At 39.9% G+C, this 20,528-nt stretch overlaps 1 protein-coding gene across 3 annotated transcripts in view; it reads right to left on the minus strand.

Annotated features, from left to right (window-relative positions):
• The window catches only part of LOC121089916 (vacuolar protein 8-like), a 32,812-nt gene that overhangs the window by 12,040 nt on the left and 244 nt on the right, over positions 1 to 20,528 (minus strand). The window contains exons 1-10 of one of the 3 annotated variants that reach the window (XM_040597711.1): positions 20,166 to 20,484; positions 16,518 to 16,728; positions 14,284 to 14,510; positions 11,106 to 11,225; positions 10,050 to 10,169; positions 8,784 to 8,903; positions 4,413 to 4,535; positions 3,270 to 3,352; positions 1,911 to 2,036; positions 1,030 to 1,075 (exon numbers count right to left, since the gene is read on the minus strand). In XM_040597711.1, the coding sequence (XP_040453645.1) occupies positions 1,030 to 1,075; positions 1,911 to 2,036; positions 3,270 to 3,352; positions 4,413 to 4,535; positions 8,784 to 8,903; positions 10,050 to 10,169; positions 11,106 to 11,225; positions 14,284 to 14,509 (964 nt within the window). In that variant the 5' untranslated portion in view covers position 14,510; positions 16,518 to 16,728; positions 20,166 to 20,484. Of the gene's footprint in view, positions 1 to 1,029; positions 1,076 to 1,910; positions 2,037 to 3,269; positions 3,353 to 4,412; positions 4,536 to 8,783; positions 8,904 to 10,049; positions 10,170 to 11,105; positions 11,226 to 14,283; positions 16,729 to 20,165; positions 20,485 to 20,528 lie in introns of those variants that run through there. The other 2 variants (XM_040597712.1, XM_040597710.1) reach the window with 2 other exon arrangements.

A 20,528-nucleotide genomic window follows, 5' to 3' on the forward strand; every position in this document is an offset into this window, starting at 1 on the left:
TGCTGGATGTTCAGTTATAAATACAAACCCTCCTTTGTTCTGGCTCCTTTTGCCAAAGGAGGCTTGAGAGCAGAACATAGGTTTGGGCACCCTTCAGTTTGTGTCTGGACTTCAGCAAGAAGAAAGGAGGGGATTTTTCTGGATCCTTCATTGGCATAAGACCTAGTAAGAAGGTGGCAGCTGCTGCTGCACAGACGGGAAGACCTCCCCAAGCACCACCTATCTTGCAGAGTTATGGTTAGCCAGGGAACAGATCAGCCATGCTGCCTGAATCCTTATACCCCACTTGTCCCTTCAACCTCGACGAGTGCTTTGGAGCACTAAAACAAGTGCCAAAGCCTGCAGATGGAGCAGCAGTCCTGAAAGGCCAAGCAGACCAGGGCTTTTTCAAGCATGCCAAGGAGCAGTGCAGCAGCTCCTTCACTCCCAGCTCCACTGAAGTTGTGACTGCTTGAAAATTAAGCACCTCTACATTTTCTAGATGAACAACCCTGCTCTGGACCCTAGGGCTCTAGTGTTGAACATGCCAGTCCACTGCTTTCACCTCCCAAGGATGCCATAGAAACAGATCTTGGGCATTTGAGAGGATTTTTTTTTTAAGAGAATGACAAATGCTTGGGAGAAGAAAATTTTATTTAATGATAGACAGATTCATGCCTTGGGAGAAGGCAGGTCCCCACTCAAGCAGAAATTCCAGGTGACTTTCTGTCCTTCTCAGGTTTAATGCTTAGGAAACATGGAAGGGTGAAAAACTTAAGTGAGTTGCAAAGGCTTTGTGCATAAGACCACCTCTGCTGTCTCTCTCCCTTTGTCCAGATATTTCCTCTCCCTACCTGGGAGCTCTGAGGCAGATTTAGTTGTGTATGCACTGCACCGCCCTCTTCCCTTAACATCCAATTAAAATGTAAAAATAGGGTATCACTTTGCTTTTAATATGAAAGGTTCCCCACCCACTGTGCTCACTCTGAAAGGCAGTGAGAGAAAGAAAAAGAAACAGTGTGATTTGGTTATCTCAAAGATATTGCTTACCACTGGTAGCCAAATTCCTTAGGCAAACGCATGCCTGGCTTGAAACCTGCTTATGCCAAATAGGGGGAAGAAAAAAACAAAGAATGAGAGGGGGAAAAAAGAGCGTTTCAGTAATGCATGTTCTTGGTTATTGTATACAAAATAAATGTGACAACACTACTACGCTATTACATTATCTTCAGAGAACAAGTTTTGGGATTATTTTTTTTTTTCCAGAGTTTTGATGACTTTTTTTTTCAACTTCCTCTAGTGTCAGTCATCCTGTTGTTGATGAGGAAAAGCCAATGGGGTTTAGATGTTGCTTTATTTTAGAACGTCAGATAAAATAGGAAACCGGAGTGAATCTGGCTCATTTGCTTTGCCTTTTTTCACCTCCCTCCTACACAGCGTTTAAGGTTCCACCCTTTAAATCCTGTACTGTGGCTTACTGAAGTTGGTGTGGTTCCCAACAGCAAAATTTTCAAGATATTATTCTTTGAAGCCATGTAATCAAAGTTATGGATACCAAAAAAGAAAAAAAGAAGTACCATAACAGATGCTTCAGATACATTCTGTTGCAGAAATAATGATCCAAGATAGTTGAAAGCCTGGTCAAAGAACTTCACACATTTAGTCTCAAGCTTAAAGAATACACACTATCCTAGTCTAAAGGAAGTGTCCAGGGCTGTGGAACAACTTGTGGAAGGATTTCCCTTCTCTTTCTCCATGCACTGACCTTGTAGAAGCTATGCATCTTCTAATATATGTCTTTTCTCATGGGAAAGATGCCACATAGGCACCTGTACAGTAGATGAGCAGAATTGTGCAAAACTGAAACTGGAAGCCCAAGTTTATAGCTCTACTGTGATGTCTTTCACATAAAGAGAAAGCTACAGCTTTACCTTGTCCACAGAAGAGGATAGGAGAGAGATGAGTGTCCGCAGCAGGAATCTGTTGCCAGGTCTCAGCATGGCTTCATGGTGCTGAACGTTGGCTGCCACATTGCTTAGGGCAGCACAGCTGTAATACTGCAGAGAGCCAAGAAAAAAGTAGAGGGAGAGGAGGAGGTCACAGTAGTGACATGTTATAAGAGAATAAAAATAAATTGCAGAAACTCTCAGATCTAGAGCTGATGAAAATAAAGTGCTTTTTCATCTAAAGGGTGTTTTATTGGGTAGATGTGATAACAGCCTAGGTGGGCTTCCTCTAGAAAAAGTGATGCAATCTGTATAGCTACACAGTCATGCTGTGGCATTGTATGTTGTACAAATCCATCAGGACCCTGGGTATTTGGGAATGTACTGTGCTGCTGCAACAACACTGCTGCTGGCACCTAACTTAGGTCATCTGCATCTACTGCATTACATGTTTACATTTATTTACTCAAGCTGGATGTAGTCATTGCCCTAACAGGCCACAAGATCATGTGCAGAGGATTTAAACAGTAATGATAGGGAGGATTATATGTGTAAGAGTATATATTACCAGGGAGGTATAATTAGAAGAAATAGGTTGAACTTCAGAAAAGGAAATTTTAAGATGAATCTCACAGAAAGTTGATAATGCTGAAACAGTTTGCAGAAAACAATTTCAGAGGCTCCATCCCTTCAGACATTTAAAAGAAATCTGAACAGAGAGAACTAAAACCAATGGAGGAAACAATCCTGTACTACTCAGAGGACTGAATGAACGAACTAGTGGATTTTAAGGTTTGCAACTCTGCTTCATAGTTTTTCATCAGCATACTTCTGAACCATGAGCAGCTCTCAAGTAGGCAGAGTCACAAAGAGGTGTCTGTGGTAGGTGTAAAATAGGAAGATTTCCCAGATATGTCCAATAATAAGAAAAAAATCTTTGCAAGTTATGCCTCTCAGAACACTTAGTAACATTGCTTAGAGTGGAAGATCAAAGTCAGGATGCAAAAAAACCCCAACAAACCCCACAACAGAGGAAGAGGCCTGTCTGCAACTTGTTTGATGATCTGAAAGGCACAAGAAGGTAACTGCATAACAACTGTGTGCATGCATTCATCTGTGCTAGCAGATGCACTTCTGCATCACAAACTTTCTCCTGTGGAGCTAGACAAATTCAGCTATTTGAATTTACATTATCTGACTGATCTGAGTTTCACCATGATGCTCTCATGTTTCCCCACTTCTCCAGAGAAAGCTTCCCTCCTCTCCACCTTTTCACTTCTACATGCTGTGGTTTGTGCTCTCCTTACAGTCACTATTTAAAAATCTGACCTGTTTGACCCATACCTGCACTTCCGAGTCAGGAGATTCCAGCAGCAAAGCAAGAACCGGTAGGGCTCCTTCCTTGCATAGGACCTGTTGGATTTTCTCTGCCATTAAAAAAAAAAAAAAAAAAAAAGTGCTGTTAGGGTGTCTTTCCCCTTCCCACCCTCTCATCTGGAGGCACCATCCAAGAGGGATATGCACAATCACTGGATTCTAGAGAGTGGTAATGTTGTCCAAATATATGCCAATCAGTGTGACTGAAGAGTATGTAATTTAGAGCTTGTGCAATATAGCAGTGTGCAGACATTTTAGCAAAATGGCTAGCAGGCTGTCTGATCAATTAAGCCTTTGCTGGTTTTATGCTAAAGACTGTTCTGAGAATCTGCATTGTTACAGAAGCTGAAAAAACTCAGGTATGATATTCACCATGATTTCTGTGTTTAAAAAACAAATTTTTAAAACTCTGAATAACAGAAGTGTAATAGTCAACTGTAGAAGTTCTTGCCAACCATTCCCTGCCACCACAAAGAGATAAGACACATTACTGACAACTGCATCATTTAGCAGTGTGGAATAATGATATACCATCTAAATAGGTGAGATTTAATGCTGGTTTGTTTCAGAGTTAATGTATGGTAGTGCACATAGTATTGCAGAGGACCAAACAGGGCTTTTGCTAGAGCTGTTGGCAGGTATCCCAATGAGCCTTTAATGTCTGGCCCATAATTGTTATATTTTGCATCTTGCAACACTGTTAGGGATAACAGCCAAACTTTCCTAGAGCTTGACCTTGTTGGATAAACTTCTGAGATTGCTTCAAAGTACCAGCAAATGTGCTGCTGATTTTTTAGACCAAGTTATTTCTTTAATTTCTTTTTTTCCTATTTCTTTGACTGATTATTTAAGTGCTTGTACATTAGCCCTGTTGGAGTTGAAAATCAAGCCTTTCTCTTGTGGTCCTAAGCCAAAACGGATCTCTGTATTAGCTAAAGAGAGGCCAAACTTAAATCATCAGCCTATGGTATCAACATGAATGCCACGCGCAAAGGAAATAATTTGTTGCTCAGGTATGCTTTTATTCTTGCCTTAACCCTTCTGAATTACATTTTACCAGTGAGAAATTTTCTTTCAGCAATTTTAGATAAAGTATTAGTCAGAAAGTACCTGATTGTGTGAGGTTGAGAATAGCACCAACTGCATTTTGTTGGACTCTAGGATCGTAGGAATTGGCAAGAGACAGTAGAGGTGTAACTCCTCGAGCAGCGCCAATAGCCTCTCGGTTGGACTCTGGAGAAAAGAACCAGACAAAGAAAGAAAGAAAAAAAATCCACCTTACTGTGAGCCAGGAGCAGGACAACTAGAAGGACTAGATCTCTTCAGCATTCACTTCTCTGACTCTTTGGTATGTATCAAAATTTCTCTGCATGCGCAAAAGAAACTGTTAAAAATTCCAAGAGCTCAATGGGCAAGAAACTAACTCCTGATTTCTGAATTAGCCATAGATCTATCACAGCTGATTCAATGCTTTTGTTATGTGACTGGGATGATTAAAATAAAAGGACCGTAAGTCCCTTTAGACAGGTTAGCGAAATGCCATACTTGCCTTTTACTCCTGGCATGTCTATCAAGATACAGTGTGCCAACCACAAACTACGTAACTGACTGCAGGTAAAATGGAATTAACTTAGCAGGGTATATTCAGGGACAGTTTCTCTCTTTGAGCGTGCCTGTGTCAGTCCTTTGACAGCTACAGGCAATGCAGTGGTTTCTAAAGACAGAATCTAATTTAACCACTGGAATTTGAAAAGATGATGCTTCTCTGAAGTGGTGATGCTTCCTTGCATGGCAGTGTGTTAAGTTGTACAGTTGTATTCAACATCCTGAGGTACAGGGAGAATTCAGACAAGATCTGCAAAGTCCCTTGAGACTCTTGGATGAAAAACTAGGGGGAAAAACCACCCTGTAATACTTAAATAAGGCTATAAAATTAACTATATACTATAAAATGCTATATAGCATGTTTATATACAGTGTATATAAGTATACTACACATGATAAAGTTATACTATGCTATGAAATATAATACAATTTAGAAAAAAAAAAATTGCTTTTAGTTCTACTCCTTTTGTTTTGGACTTACTGAAGGTAGCCTCAGCTGTGCCATACTGAAGAGAATCCCGCCATGCTCTTTCTTACCCCTCTACCATAAGGCCATCAAAACATTTGCAACAAATAACCTGCTGCCCTACTGAGACAGCTATGGTCCTCTCCCCTTTACTGTCTTATTTACTTCTATATGTTATCTGTATTTGTATCTTATAAGCATTCTAGTGGCATAATTTTGAAAAAAATAAAGTGTTGGCCATTATGATCTTTGAAGCTGATGAGATTTAAAAGGGAATTAGACCAATAAAAAATTATCTTAATGTCACAATATTCTGCAGATTATTTTATAAAAAGAAAAAGCTAAGTTCACTGTCTACATCTTCCGCTGTTTATATGAACCAAAATGCCACTGAAGACCACAGGAGTTTTAGCTGAGTTATTCCTTCATTTACCTGCATTTCTAGACAGTTTAAACAATGGCCAGTCTCTGGAAGTTTGCTGAGAGAAACATGAAGCAGAAGAAAGCAAGAAATGCAAAGGTATTTGGATGAGATCAACTCTTCAGGTGCCAACTAATTTAGAGTTAAGAGAATAAAGTCATTATTTCTATACCTGCAGCCTGTCTATACTGGGGAACTGACACACCAAGATAATCCAGGATATTTATTCAAGTATAGTTCAGCCAGTATCAGTTTAGTATTCCAGGATAAGTCCTCTTCTGCCTTCACATGAATATTTTATACTGAAAGAAATACCTTTTATTCTGAAAAAAAAAAAATACACTAATTTTTGAGCAAAATAATTGTTCTGGGAAGACTCACGTATTTAAAAATAGCTTTTCCATGTGGGAAGCTATTATTCTGGTGAAATATTATGGTCAATTTTGTAGACAAGCCCTTCTTCAATCTAATCAGCCTGCAAATTGCTCTTTTGTTTCCCACAGCAGAAGCAGAAATTCTTTTTTGCGGCTCCAACTGATGGAAACCAGCCTGGTGTGATGTAAACTCTCATTAATTGAGTAAAGAAGAGAGGTAAAAAGATTGAGAATTCAGATGTTGCCTCTTCCTTCACTCTTTCACACAACATGTTCCACAAATGCTTGAATTCAGATACGTTACCCTTCCTGGATTTAGAACTTTTGGTTGTGCTTCCATTTTTATCCTTTTTAAACCACTCTCAAGCACGAATGGCTCACTCGAAGGACATAACTGAATACTTTTCTGAAGCAGCCTCTTTAAGATACCAGAGTCTGTGAGTTAAAATTAAGATAAACTCCATAGAGAATTGCCTCTTGCTTTACTCTCATTGCTGTGGTAGCTAAATATAGTCTGAAAAAGAAATAAGTGGATCCAGCCCATCTAAATCCTAGTGAAACCAGGACAGAGATCCTCAACACTGATCAAATCCCAGACAGCAGTCCAGCCTGCGCACTTGTAGGACTGCCTACCTCTGTGTTCAGCAGATGCCTTCCTATCTAGTTCGAAAGTTCCGTGGGTGCTTCATTTGAAATACATGTGCTCAGAAGTACACTGGCAATTAAGGCAGTGTGCAGAGGCATCAGGTGACTGCCCTCAGCAGAGGATGAAGGTGGATTGGATCTGGAGTGGTTGAGGGTTCCCTATACCCTGGGTTAAAGACAGGTATCTAGAAGGGCCAGGGTGCCTTCAGGACCAAGGAACACCCTTAGGTCCACAAACAATTTGCTTTCTCTGTGGGCTGCTTAAAAATAGGTGAAGGGATCTCTCTCTATAGATCTTTAGGGACATAACTTCACTGACCATACATAAAGAAGTCCTTCTAGGGCCAGGTACCTAAAATTTTAATGATGTCATGCCTAATTTAGACTTTAAATGAGGCAATTTGCATTCTATACAAAGTAATGTAGTATACAGAGTTCTCAACCTGACCGTATTAATATGCACTGCTTAAAAATAAGTTTCAAAGGGAAAAGTGTTTAAAAACCTGGGAGAAAAAAAGGAAAAAAGGATAAAATGCAAATCAGCACTTTGATGTAGTTGGATCCTGCTTATGCAAGCCCACTTTGCAATACAAATACTTAAATGAGGAAGTAACATTTTCACCATGCTTCTCTCAGCCTCCTGGGAGATCTGATTGCAACTTCCCACACTGAAGAGGGAAACTGGTGGAATAAACACTACAGGAAGGGAAATAAATGTTATTCACGGCTTTTATACAGGCCTTTACACAATTTGTACAGTAGAATTAGAGTTTGCGAAAGGTTGAATAAGCCAGACTAATGTGATAACCTTTCTTTTGGTAAGTGTGGTTGACCTTATCTGTCTGGATGCTAGGAAAACATCTATATCATGATTTGAAATATAGTTAAGCAAAAGAAGTTGGTGACAAATGCAAGTAGTACATGATGGATAAGGAACTTACAAAAAGCAAGCTGGCAGCAAGTTTTGCTGAACGGGAATGACCATCTGGAAGGCAGCTACAAGTGGAATTCCACAAGGACTTGTAGTTGGTTTTGAACCAGAAAGTTAATACAAAAGTGTGAGTGCAGCACTGTCAATGTGGTGGAGGACTGGAATATTTTACAAACAACAGACAAGTTAGAAGACAAGCAACAGAAAGAAAATGAAACCATATAGCACAAAATGCGGGGATGTGCACTTGGAAATGTTTGTTGCAGACCCTTAATTAATTGGTGTCTGCTGGAAATAGCAGCAGAGGAGGAAAAAGACTAAGTCAGCTGCAGGATGGCATCACCATGATGCAATCACAAAAAAAGCAAGTGTTATCATGAGATGTACCACCAAACATATTTCCCTGGATGCCATAATAAAAGATACAGGTGATACCCCAGCTGAAATACTGCATGTTTCTGGTGATCTCTCTTTCAGAAGAGATAAAGTCAAAATGGAACTCCTGCAGCATTTATGTATATCTTTGGATTCTAACAATGCCTGAGGTCTGTGGTACTACAAAGCAGCAGATGCAATGGCTATGTTCCATTTCTGGGACGTGTTATTTACACCCAGAATGACTATGAAATTGAATGGAGGAGCCTTGCCTAAAAGAAGATTCTTAAATGAGCTTGTTTTTTTCAGTCTAGTAAAATGGAGAAGCCTCATCAACATAGACACAACACAGGCAGAACTACTGAAGCAAAAGCCAGTGTAGACAGTAATTAAGATAAGCTGGTCATGAATAAATTTAGGTTGGAAATCAGAAAAAGGTTTGTAATCACGAGAGAATGAAAGTCAGTCAGAAACACTGGGAAAAAGATCTTAACTGGAATCTCAAGAGACTGAATTTATGACATGGAACACCAAAACTTGCTGCTGCATCTTGTGACTCTTAAGCCAACTGCAAATAGGTTGTTTCACTGTTTCAGCTTGAAACACCCGGTAAGAGTTGAATGAGTTTACCGCAGAGGATAAAGGGAAAGAACAGCACACTCACCTGAAACAGCCAAAATCATGGTGCAAGCACAGGAATTACACTGGACAGTGGGATCCTCTGACTCAAGCAGATCCAGAATTGGCTCAAGTAAACCCATCTGGACAACTAATTCTTTGTCAACTATTCATAAATGCAAGAAAAAATGGACAAACAGAAAATTAAACAGTTAATGCCTTTGTGAAAAGAATGTATCTTCCTTTGACTGCTTTGGGGGCCTATATTATGATTATGCAAGTAGACCTAAGATGGAAACAGCCTGAAAGGCACTCACAGTCCCTAGCTTGGTTTGCTCAACTCCTCTTCAGACTCATAAAAGCCTGTAAGAGATGTTCAGAGGTCCTAGTTCAGAAGGTCCAAAATATTTCTGCTAGCAATTGTTTCCAGAAAGGTTCATTTTGGAAAGCACAACTGCAACTTTCCAATAGGTTCATAATTTACTCAGCCCCACCTCTTTTTCTTCTGAAGTCTACCCCTTAAATATTATTTTTCACTTGTAAATAGAGACATGATATTATTTGCAGCAAGATCCTTTAAAAAAAAAAAAAAAAGAAAAAGAAAAAAGCTAGCTTCGCTGAAGACTGTCTTCTGCTGTTATGGGACAGCATGATGGAATACCTGTTGTGGCCCAGGTGCAAGGGAGTGCAGTAGTAGATGCAACAAGGACTCCATTGAGAAGGTGTGGGGTGTTCATGCCCTGTCTATCAACATAAACTTTACTGGAAAGTTTTTCATCTGCAGCTCCCAGACCCTATCTCAATTACATTTGTCCTATTAGCTACAGAAACAAGTGAGTTCTATTAAACATTTCTTTTTTTTTTTTTACTCTACAAGCAATTTCAGACCAAAGTCCAGCTAATAAATGACAAGAAAATGATCAGTCTCATAGGCAGGATTTATTTCTAAGAGCTGTATCTGTTGCTTGAAAGGTTAAGCAGTGGGCTCTTGATCCAAGAATGAGAATAGCACAGCTGTTCCTACACCGGTCTGGGAATAATTTATCAGCATTTGCACACAGAGCCAAGATCTCTTGCCACATGATATAGCCTAGCTGGAGGAATCTGGTATATCCTGGTGCCACCAGTATCTATGTGGCTTGTAGACAGAAGTGGACTCACACCTGTCCTGTCAGTGTCCTACACAATATTTGTCCTACACAACTTTGGATTTCTGTAGATCTGGGTGTGTAGATGTGCCATCCTGCTGTCTGGGTCTGGCTGAAGAGATTACTTTTTCATCTGAAGAGAGGTGTCTTGTTTAATTACTCACTATTTCCCTCCAGCAAGAAGTTGACAAGGGACAAGGAGGACATCTGCTGCACCTCCAGGTCAGTGGACCGTAGTAAGGCATAGAAGGGTTCCAGATGCTCCACAGGCAGAGGGATGTTCACTGCAGGAATGAGAATAAATATTCAGGAGTTTCATCATTCACCGCAGTCACATTTTTCTCTTGTTGGTCTCAAGCCTCAGGTGCTACTATACATAAGCTGAGTGGTGTTCCCCTTCATTTAAATTCTTTTGCTACTAGCAAAACAGGACAAGTTTCCTGAAAAGGTTTTCAATAATCAAATACTTCAAAAACATCATGGGAAGGGAAGCAATATGCCTTGCTACCAAACAAGTCATTCCACCTCATAGTAGATCCATGTGTTGTGGCTATCTACACTTTTTATCCAGCAAAAAATACATGGGATAAAGCTATCAAGCCAAGTGCCAGAATATTATCCCTGAATTAAATTTTAAACAAACAGATAAACAAACAAATCACAGCCTGCTTCTTGCTGGTATTTCTATCTTTTTGCAGGACCCAAGCCCTTGCTAGGATTTCATTTGGCATACCCAGGCTGACTCCTAACTGTTTACAAATTAACGCAGGAGACAAGTGCTCCCATGGAACAGCTGGGACAAAGAAGCATGTTTCCTTCAAAAATTCACACTACAATTTGGCCTCTAGAGCTTTCTCCTCTTCCAAAAATTAATATAAAACATTAAACAATCACTATGTCCATTTCCTTCTACCATATTTTGACTGTCTTGCTCTCATGAGATTCAGTATATGCTGACTTTAACTACTTTGGGTTCTGTTGAGTTTTACAGAAGTATTACAATTACATAAATAACAGTCTTTTATAATCATGAGAGAGATCTCCTCACAGCAAAACCCAGAATGACTCTGACCACATGGCAATGACAGCATTTCCATTTTCCTTAGCAAACAACACAGCACAAAGGAAAAACTTTGATTAATGAATCAAAGGAAGTTTCACAGTTGGAAATAATAATTTATAATTATGTGAAAATTTTCTGTAGCACTGAGATAACTTACTGTGCTGACTCATATGCAAGTAATAGAGGGCAGCAGACTGCTGTAAACCTGGGTTTTCTGAAAAAGCTAAGGTCCTCAAGGCTTCCAGAGGGTCTTTTCCAAGTGGTGACATTTCAAAACCTGAAGATACACAATGACAGCACAGACTCAGTTACACCTGAAAAGGGTTAGTTTACAAAAAGAAATTAAAATTTACAACCAACCAAACACATAAGGATTTTTGTACTGCAACACTGCCACAGAGCCCATCTCTCCTTGTCTCCATGAGCAGAAGCAATAAATGAATCTGGAATAACCTGTCCTTGGCAATGCCTCTTGTGAAGATCACAGAGCTAGTGTGTGGAAGCAAGATAAATTATAACCTTTAGACACTTTTATGCTATCCAAGGTAATGCAGGTGTTCCTGTTCTCCATAAAAATCTTTATCTTCTCCTGAATCATAGAAGATCTCTCTTAAAATATATCTACTGAACACAGCATTCTTAGTTTATGAGCTATAGAAAGATTATGTATTTCTAATTCACTGCTTTTTAAGTTCACTGTGTCTCCTGTCCTGGGTATTACAATAAAGGATTTCAGGGAATAGCAATATGGATTGCAAATGAGCTTGCCTCAGGCTCAAATTTCTAGCATGAGTCTACCTGTTCTCGAGTATGATAGTTCCCCTATGAATAAACCAGATGTTCAGCGATAGCCATCAAGCAATAGCAGTCGTGCATGACTTCTGTAAGTATAATATACTTACAATGTGTGGAATGGAGCAGCAGAGAAGAAAAAAATGGCTATTGAACCAATGCTCAATCGTATAAACTGTTGTAAAGGTAATGTAGTATAAATTGACTGGTGGAGCACACAATTTTAAGATGTATTTTCAGACAATAGATTAAAGCAGTGCATTAAAGACTGAAATATCTCTGTAAACAAGATCTAGCTACTTCACCTTTCATGGGATATAGAGATGCGAGAGATGTGAGGGGTGTGAGCTTTCATGCATCAGTGCAAAACTCAACCAATATCTCAAGCCATTAGAAGCTGCTGATACGTTAAGAGTAGCAAACTCCTAGCTTCAGGATTAGGGGAGCAGGCTTCACAGAACTACTTCATATAGAGATCAATTTTGTTTAATAATTAACAATACACACAAAGGGAAAGACTATCCAGTGTGCACAAGGTTTTAGAGAAAAAACAAAAATCCCTTCATGTGGTTTAATTCTGTCTGAATATCACACATATCTTGTGCATTTTTGTTTGGGGAAGTGACAAAGCAGAAGCCGCTCAAAATGTTCACCTGCCTATAGCATCAAGCATTTGCTGCCTTAGCTAACAGCTGAGCAAGATGATCACCCGTGAAGTTTTTCTTTGCACCCAAATTGTCCAAATATTGGTTCCCTGCTTAATATAATTTGTCCAGAACTAAGGATGGGCTTGCTTCATCTTGGAATAAAATACACAGGCTGTGCTAAAGTAAGAGGGATGGGTCTTGGTTCTCTTTGTGGGGCTTCCCTGCCACCATCTGACTTGGCAGCAGGATTTGGCCAGTCAGAGAATTAATCTTGGTTCTTCTTCCTGGGTGCTATGTATATCCTACCACAGACAATGGAACCTTCCTGAGAGCACACTGTGTACTGCTGTCACAGAAGCTCTAGGCTCCCTGCTGCTGTACCCCAGCTCCTGAGGATCCAAGACAGCCTTTTGAAGACCCATCTCGGAAAGGAAAAGATTTCTCAAGAAAACATACACTTAGCCTTTTCTGGAAGCACCAGTGGGTGCTGCAAAGGGCCATTCTGGCATCACCATTTTTTCCAGACCATCCCTTCATTGCATCCAATCCACCGACTGCCAAGACAGTCTCTTATACAGTCAGGAACATGCTAGCCTTTGGAAGAAAAAGTTCAGCCCTGGAAGATCTCCACTGTACATCAAGCTGAAAGATGTGGTCCCATCCTGGATATGGACTTCAGGATTTAGCCAATGCTTAATGTGCAGAAATTAGTAAACCATGTCAGCAGCACAGAACCCCCCACATTCACAGGGTAATGATGCCAGCTAATACCAGCTGAGGCTAATTCACTCATGTTCCCAACAACCAGCGTCACAGCAATTATTCCACGACAGATCATTTCAAACAGCGTCAACTGTGCCATGCCAAGGAAAAAAGGCCCCCCTCACAAGACGGTGTTATGTCCCCAAAATGGCAAGTAAAATAGTAATTTGTGTTCCACACCCTTCACACAAATGAAAGTAGAAGGCTATGCAATTTCGTATAGTAGCTTTAGCCCAAGGTTGTTAAACTTAAAGCAATATACCCTATTAGCTGTGAGAAGGCAAAACCAAACAAGCAATGGCCCCTACCTAAGCTTGAGACAAGGAATGCTTTTAGGCTGGACAACTGAGAAAACACACTCATCCAAGATTATATTCTGTGACTGCAGGAGTGAAATAAAAAAAGTTTTCCTATTGATACTGTTGTATCCTAGGAGAGAATAGAAAGGGCACTGCAAGTAAACAGGGTTATTAGGTAGGTAGCCTGTAAAGCTGAGGAGATACATGAGGAGTTATGGATCCACTTTGATTCAAGCACAATGCCATGATTGTGTTCAAGCCTTGTGTCTAAAATGTTTTCCCAAAACCCTTAGGCAGGCTAGTTGTTTAGAAACCTGGGAGCCCAACAGTGCTTGTCACAGGATGACTTTGACCCTCTCCACATACAGCACCCCCCGTGCAACTTCAGGTGTTCTGCAGCCAGCCAACATGGATGTACACAACTGAGCGAGGACCACACCGTGACTTCCCTGCTCATAGCTCAGCACTCATGTAGCATCCAGTGTTGGTACAGCCTGTTTCCAAGCTTTGTGATCTCAGTGACTGACTTCAAAAAATTAACTTCAATTACTAGGAGTCACTTCTGTGAAACATATTTACATAAGTTATGTATTAACAGTGGTGGCAGAGCAAGAAAGTGGCTGACCATTTCTACCTAGATCCAACTGTTACACCACTTGAACCCTTAGTGTCTCATACACAAAGAAAACACTCTGTAGCCCTTGCCTTTCCTACATCATCACCAAGCTGCTCCGTGCCATGCCAGAGCAGTTCAGCCAGCAATCTGTTCTCAACCCACAAAATTAATGTCCTTGTTCTTTCACAACCCTTCAGAAAAAAAAACAAGTCCTCTTACCTGTTTCAATATGCTGCAGAAACTCCTGTGCTGTCACCCTCTCGTGGGGCTGCAAGATGGGCTTGTACAGCTGTCTGGCTTTACAGCTGTTTTGTTTTAAGCAGGAGCATTTGCTTATCAGAGTTAAGCATTCCTTGATGCCATGCACCAAGTCGGAGGACATCCTCTGAATAAAGGCCACGAAGTCCCGCAGCAGCTGCATGCATCGTCCACACAGTTGACCCATTCTTGTTCCAACAGCAGCACAAAGCAAGAGGAAAAGGAAGGAGATGGAAAGAAAAGCTTCTTCTCAACTTGTCCAGTTTTTGCGCTGACTTGCTGCCTCAGTGTTAGTCCTGTCTTACAGATGTTAACGCTACACCTCGTGCAGCTGCTGTAAAGCAGTCAAGCTTCTGCGTCCAAAAAGCTAAATTGCACAACAAGGCTGGTTTCTGCAGATCTCCCAGAGTCTACAAAATACTATTTAAAAGGCTGGACTGGAGCCACACTTAAACACCCTCCCTTTGCTTGAAGAAAAATTAAATGATGACCTAAACACATTTTGTGGAGAACAAACAGAGTTTAACTCCTGGAGCATCCATGAAGGGCTTCATCAAGCTAGAAAAGCTTTGGGATAATGGAAAAAGCAACCCCAGTTTTTGTAAGGCAGCTTTCCACATGAAAGGTAGGCACCACCTTGTCTGCATGTGTACAAGCTGTGGCTGCCAATGGGAGAGGAAGATCAAGGGTAAAAAAAAAAAAAAAAAAAAAAAAAAAAAAGCACGCAAACAGGTTTTTCTGGTTTGTGCTGAAGCACAGACCAGAACGAAGGCTGTGGCAAACAGCTCATAACTCACTGGACTAAGACTTTGTAAATCAGCAAGAACAGAAAACTGGGGGGAAAAAAATAATAGTGGCCAAATGAATTTAGAACTATGTTTTCCTCCTGTCAAGCAAATCCGGCAGAGGGGGCTGGATAAGCTAGTAATGGGAGGATGCAAAAAATATCTGCAGTTTTCATGCAGAAAAAGGTAGCAGAACAAAAAAGACCAGTTCTCTTTTTGCTCCATCCTTTTGCTTAATTTTCCAGTCTGGTGCATGTGCCCACCCCTGGTTAAAGAGTTTTACAAATTACCTTGGTCTAATTAAAGTAACAGAAAATGACATTTGTAATATTCTTGAGGTTTCCAGTAAAATCTGGTTTGATACAAGATCACCTTTATCAAAGAACCAGTAGGTACTGGTCTGATGGGTGCTGATCACTTTTATTAACTTCTTTTTTATCCATGGATTTGACGGATTTATTTTAATTATTGTATTTGATACATTTCTTAGTAAGTTTTAGCCTCACTGTCATTTAATAGATTTTAAGTTTCTACATAAATCATGCTTGAAAATCAACCCTGTGTTCTGCACCCATCTCCAAACACTGATGAACAGGCTTACCCAAATCTCACTGGTCCATTCAGCTACTGCTGTTTCTCCTCTTACACACAATATAATTTTCCTAAACACAAATATCACACAGCACAAATAAACCCACCTACACCCATAAAACAAAAGGTATGAGACCTCTATTACACAATGCAAGCCATTACAAAGAATCAAGTCTTTGATTTTTCTGGTTACTACCTTGACCAGCTCTGCAAGCCCACTGAGTTCTGATCTCTGTCTGGCCTCTTAATATCACCAAAAGCAAGGCTAATATTCCTGTTTTCTCAATCTTTTCAGCTGAGATCTTCTGAAGTATTCTGAAGGAAACCCATGTGATTGTCAGGTCCTGCTTCTGCCATTGCTTGCTCTTCCCCTTTTCGTCATAATTTTCCGCCCTTCAGCTTCCATCCTAAAAGCAGTGAGGTGGCAGATCCCTAGAAACGCATCATCACATGCACCTTCTGCCTCTTGCTCTGTCCTGTCTACAGGACTGTAAGGTTTAATTGTTGCGAGATTGTTTTTTTTAAGGTGATTTGAACTGTACTGCACCACGATGAGAAAAAAACAGGATTGTTTCAATGAGGTACTTGTTATTAATGATTGCATTCCTGTAGCATATCCTTACTAAGCATTTAAAAATGTGGTATAAACATTAAAACAGCTTTCCAATGTATCTGTAAGGAATGTATTCCCAAAATGGTTTCAGCAGTGCTGAGCTCTTGTCACTCCATTTGAAATATATGGGAGGTAAAAGAAATGCATGACACCTGAAAACTAGGCTATAATTTGCCTGAAGGCATAAAACTCAGGTGTCCCAATACCTTGTTTGATGATTCAGTCAGGAAATTGTTCTTCTTTGATTTGAAACCACTACTTGAAAGCCAGTGTAGAAGGCTGGTTTGTGGGTCTTCAAACCTCCTCTGAATTCACAACAGCTGCTGTAAAGGTTGCAACCATAAACCCCATGTTTATGATTAGCTTCATGACCTAGATATGTTTCCTTATCTGATTGAATGAAACGTCAGCTCAAGACTGCAAAAGTAGAAAGGGAAAAAATTAGTAGTGCTGTAATAGTGTTAAAACATTTTCCTTCTACTTTTCTAAAAAACATGTTCCAAACAGTAGAAACTCCACACCTCACACCCTGATTTTTTTTTCCCCACAGCAAAAAGAACACAGTTCCTTTGTGAAGTGTTAAAAATAAAAAGCCTCTCCAAACCATTTATATTCACTTGTGTGCAAAAGAGATTTCCATTTGGTAACCTTACTGTATGAAGACTATTTTAGAATTCCGTATAAAATGCATTTGGAAGTTTAAATCTAATTGCCAAATAATAGATGAATGCTGTAGCTAAATGGGGCTTTCGACAGAGAGCTTCCACTGGTCCAGCATTTTATCTGCTATGTAGCTTCTTTTCAAAGGACAGAAAATACTGCTTTTGGGCACAGTCCCTTAAGCATCTGACACTACAGTAGGTTTGTTTTGTTTTGAATTAAGAACAGAAAATAAAAAAACGTATCTATTCATCTCTAAATTCATCTGCCATTTCACTCACGCAGCATGCCACTGCTTGAACCACTTCTTGGAATAGAAATTCCTTTATCTAGTTTGCAATGGTGCATAACTTTTGATTGCTCAAAAGTTGACTGGCATAGGAGAGATGTACACAAACACTCTTTATACTCCTCTTTCATACATCACCTAGGGCCTTTTCATTCTAACAGGCCCAAAAACCCCTCAGGCTCTGACATGAATATTGGGAAAAATGGGTCAACAGTTTTAATTGAGCTATGGTAGGAAATGCTTCCCTCTTAAAGGAAGAAAATGATAGCTCCAGGTTCTGAATTTTAGAAATACTGTTATCACCGTGATTTTAATTGGTGGAAAAAAGATTTTGGGGGAGTATAGGAGAGAGGCAGAGATTGAGAACATATGGAGTCCTATTTGACTTGTATGCCAGTAAAATAAGGGACTCGAAGGACTGCTTAAAAAGCAGTAAATGAAAGAATGAATATACTTACATTACTCAAGAATCCCAAACTTTAAAAAAATTGAACTAAATTTGCATTTTATGAATTTGTGCCATGTAATTTTTTATTGCAACCTTTGTTTTATACATGTTTCACTCTCATACCCTTCTGTTCAGGGGTGAAGAAAAAACTGTACTGTTTAGAAAGCTGTAAAATGATGGCTGTGCATTACTGCTTTGTTAGTAACAGATTTGATTTAAAAGGTGACAGCTCCTCAGATACGTAGCAGGTCTTTATTGTCCCCGTATCTGCAGTTTAGGCCTCCTCACTTGCACCGATTCATGTGGCTGCTTTTTAAGCCACATCTATGAAATTTTATGGCTTCAAAATAACAACAAAAAACAAATCAAAGGCCTTAAGTTCTTAAACTGGATCTACCATTGACAGAATAGTAAAATAAAATGATGAATTAGAAAAAAAATGGTTGAGGAAGCAGAACAGTTCTAAACACTGAGTCTGATGTGTGTGACTTACATTGCTACTGAGCTCTTTTAAATATATATATATATTTTAAATATGTGTGTGTGTATGTGTGTATGTATACTCACCATTAAGATTTTAGGAGGAATTCAGGCTGAAGAGCAACAGCCTATAGTCATTTCAGCAGGGAGGAAGCCAGATGCAAGGGCTTGATAGACCCAGATTTGTGAAAAAACTGCCAGGGGTTAGGTTACTTCATTGCATAGCTAGGCACAGCTTTGTTTGCATTCACTGCAATTTCTGTAGAGTATAAAAGGAAGTTCTCACTGCATCATATTTCTTGGCTGAGGTACTTGCTCATCCTCTCTCAGAAGGAGAGTGCCATCTACTGAATCATTCCCTTTACACAGCTCCCTTGAGCCGTGTCCCACTCATGGATTGACAAAATCTACCCAAGTGGGTTGTAAAACCGAACAATGATTTAGCACGAAGAGAAGATGCTTTTGGTGTGAACCTCTATTGTGAAGAAACAGCTGCAAGTAAAGAGCCAGGCCAAAGATGGTAAGTAACACTACTGACGTGTGCAAACCTATGCTCCCATTTTATGACAAGATTAAAACCAACCTCGTTCTGGGCTTCTTCATTCTTAATAAATCTTAGGAATTGAGGTTACATTATCATTTTGTAACACTTAATAGTGGCATTCCCTGATGGGACAATCCGACTTCTCTGCTGACTATAAACCATGGACTTTCCTACTAATTTCCCCTTTCTACGTTAATGCTCAGAGTAGAAGTACTCAGCTGACTCACTGAATAGTGAGGACATCTGCTAACGGTCAGTAGAAGTTTGGCTTGGGCCAGTGATGACACAGTATTACTGTGCTATGTCTTCATGTATCTTCCCGTTGCCTTGAACTTCATACTTTCTTGTAAGTTTTCTGGACTGTTGCTGTGTTAAGATAAAGCCGCATTTTGAGTCACGGCCAGAGACACTATCTTCTATGAACACAAAAATTATTTTTTTCCTGGTAAATATTTTGCTTTGTAGCGAAAGATACTGCCTCTAAACATCAAAGGTAGGTTAGAGGTGCCTATCTTAGAAGTCTGAACAAAATGTATAAAAAAAAAAAATCTGAAATTTTACAAGGTAAATTACCACTCAAAGGCAGGGCATCAAGTATTTGAAGAAGTATACCGGCTTGCAGGACAGAGGTGAAGGGAGACCTGTCAGGTTGTGTTTCATATTAGAAACACTTAGAAACCCTTAGAAACATATTAGAAACCCTTAGAAAACCGCTGGTATGATGTGTTTGAAAGAGCAGGTGCATGTCCTGATGTTTTTGCTAACAAGGGCCTGCACTGACAAATGACAGAGCCCATAGCTCAAATGTCAATTTTACAAAACGAGTGAACAAAAAACTTGAAACAACTTGCACTATTTATCATTAGGCAAATGTATTTGAAATAATTAAAATACATTCTCAAAAAGTTTCACATTATAGTTTGTTTTAGTTTGTTTTTTTATTCTGGGTCCCTAGTATGTTGTCTTAAAATACAATGGAGAACTGGAAGAGTAGAAGTAACGACCCTTTCTGCCTCAGTAAGATACATACCACATATCTCAGAAAAGAGAGCCCTCCATCACTGAAGGAAAAGAACATGAGCATCCCACAAGTCTTCAGAACCAGTAAGAAGTATGTGTGTGTGAGCTTGTGTGCAGCCAAATCCCACAACAGTTCTGAAAATCTAACTGGCCCTAGCAAACTGGCTTCCTCCCACAAGTCCCTTATCAAGCAGCCTCTGCATTAATAGTGTCTTATTGTTGGTTACAGCAAAAGCTGTAGCACGTGCACTACACTTGAGGTACAGGTCAGTAACCCCTACCCCTGCATAAGGCGAAAAAGCTTAAAAGGAGAGACAGAATTGTGCGTCCCTCTAGGCCAGGCTGTTCATCAGTTAACCACAACGGGTCAGACTTAAAAACTAACTGGGTTTGTTTCAGCACCTGCCACTTACCGGTCGCTGCCATAGAAGGCCACGCTTAAAGCACTTAAGTTCTTCAAGCCAAAAGAAATAGATTTAAGCAGTGCATTACATTCCCTATGCAGGAAATGGCAAACCAGCATTTGGCAATTGAGTCTGCTTCCCATCTTCTGTGCCTTTTTCCTGCATCAGCTGGTTTTGGCTGCCTCCCAGTCATTGTCCCCTGAATTTAAAAACTCAGTTAAAATCGTGCATGTGCATCCTTTCCTGCTCTTTTTTTTAATGTACACGCTTTTTTTCTTGCCTCATAATATGCAATAGCCTTTTAAAAAATTAATCAGCTGCGTAAAATTTGAGTAGCGCGGAATGTAAGACTCGCTCAGCCGACACACATCT

Source organism: Falco naumanni, chromosome 6, assembly GCF_017639655.2.
Source record: "Falco naumanni isolate bFalNau1 chromosome 6, bFalNau1.pat, whole genome shotgun sequence".
Classification (NCBI taxonomy): Eukaryota; Metazoa; Chordata; class Aves; order Falconiformes; family Falconidae; genus Falco; species Falco naumanni.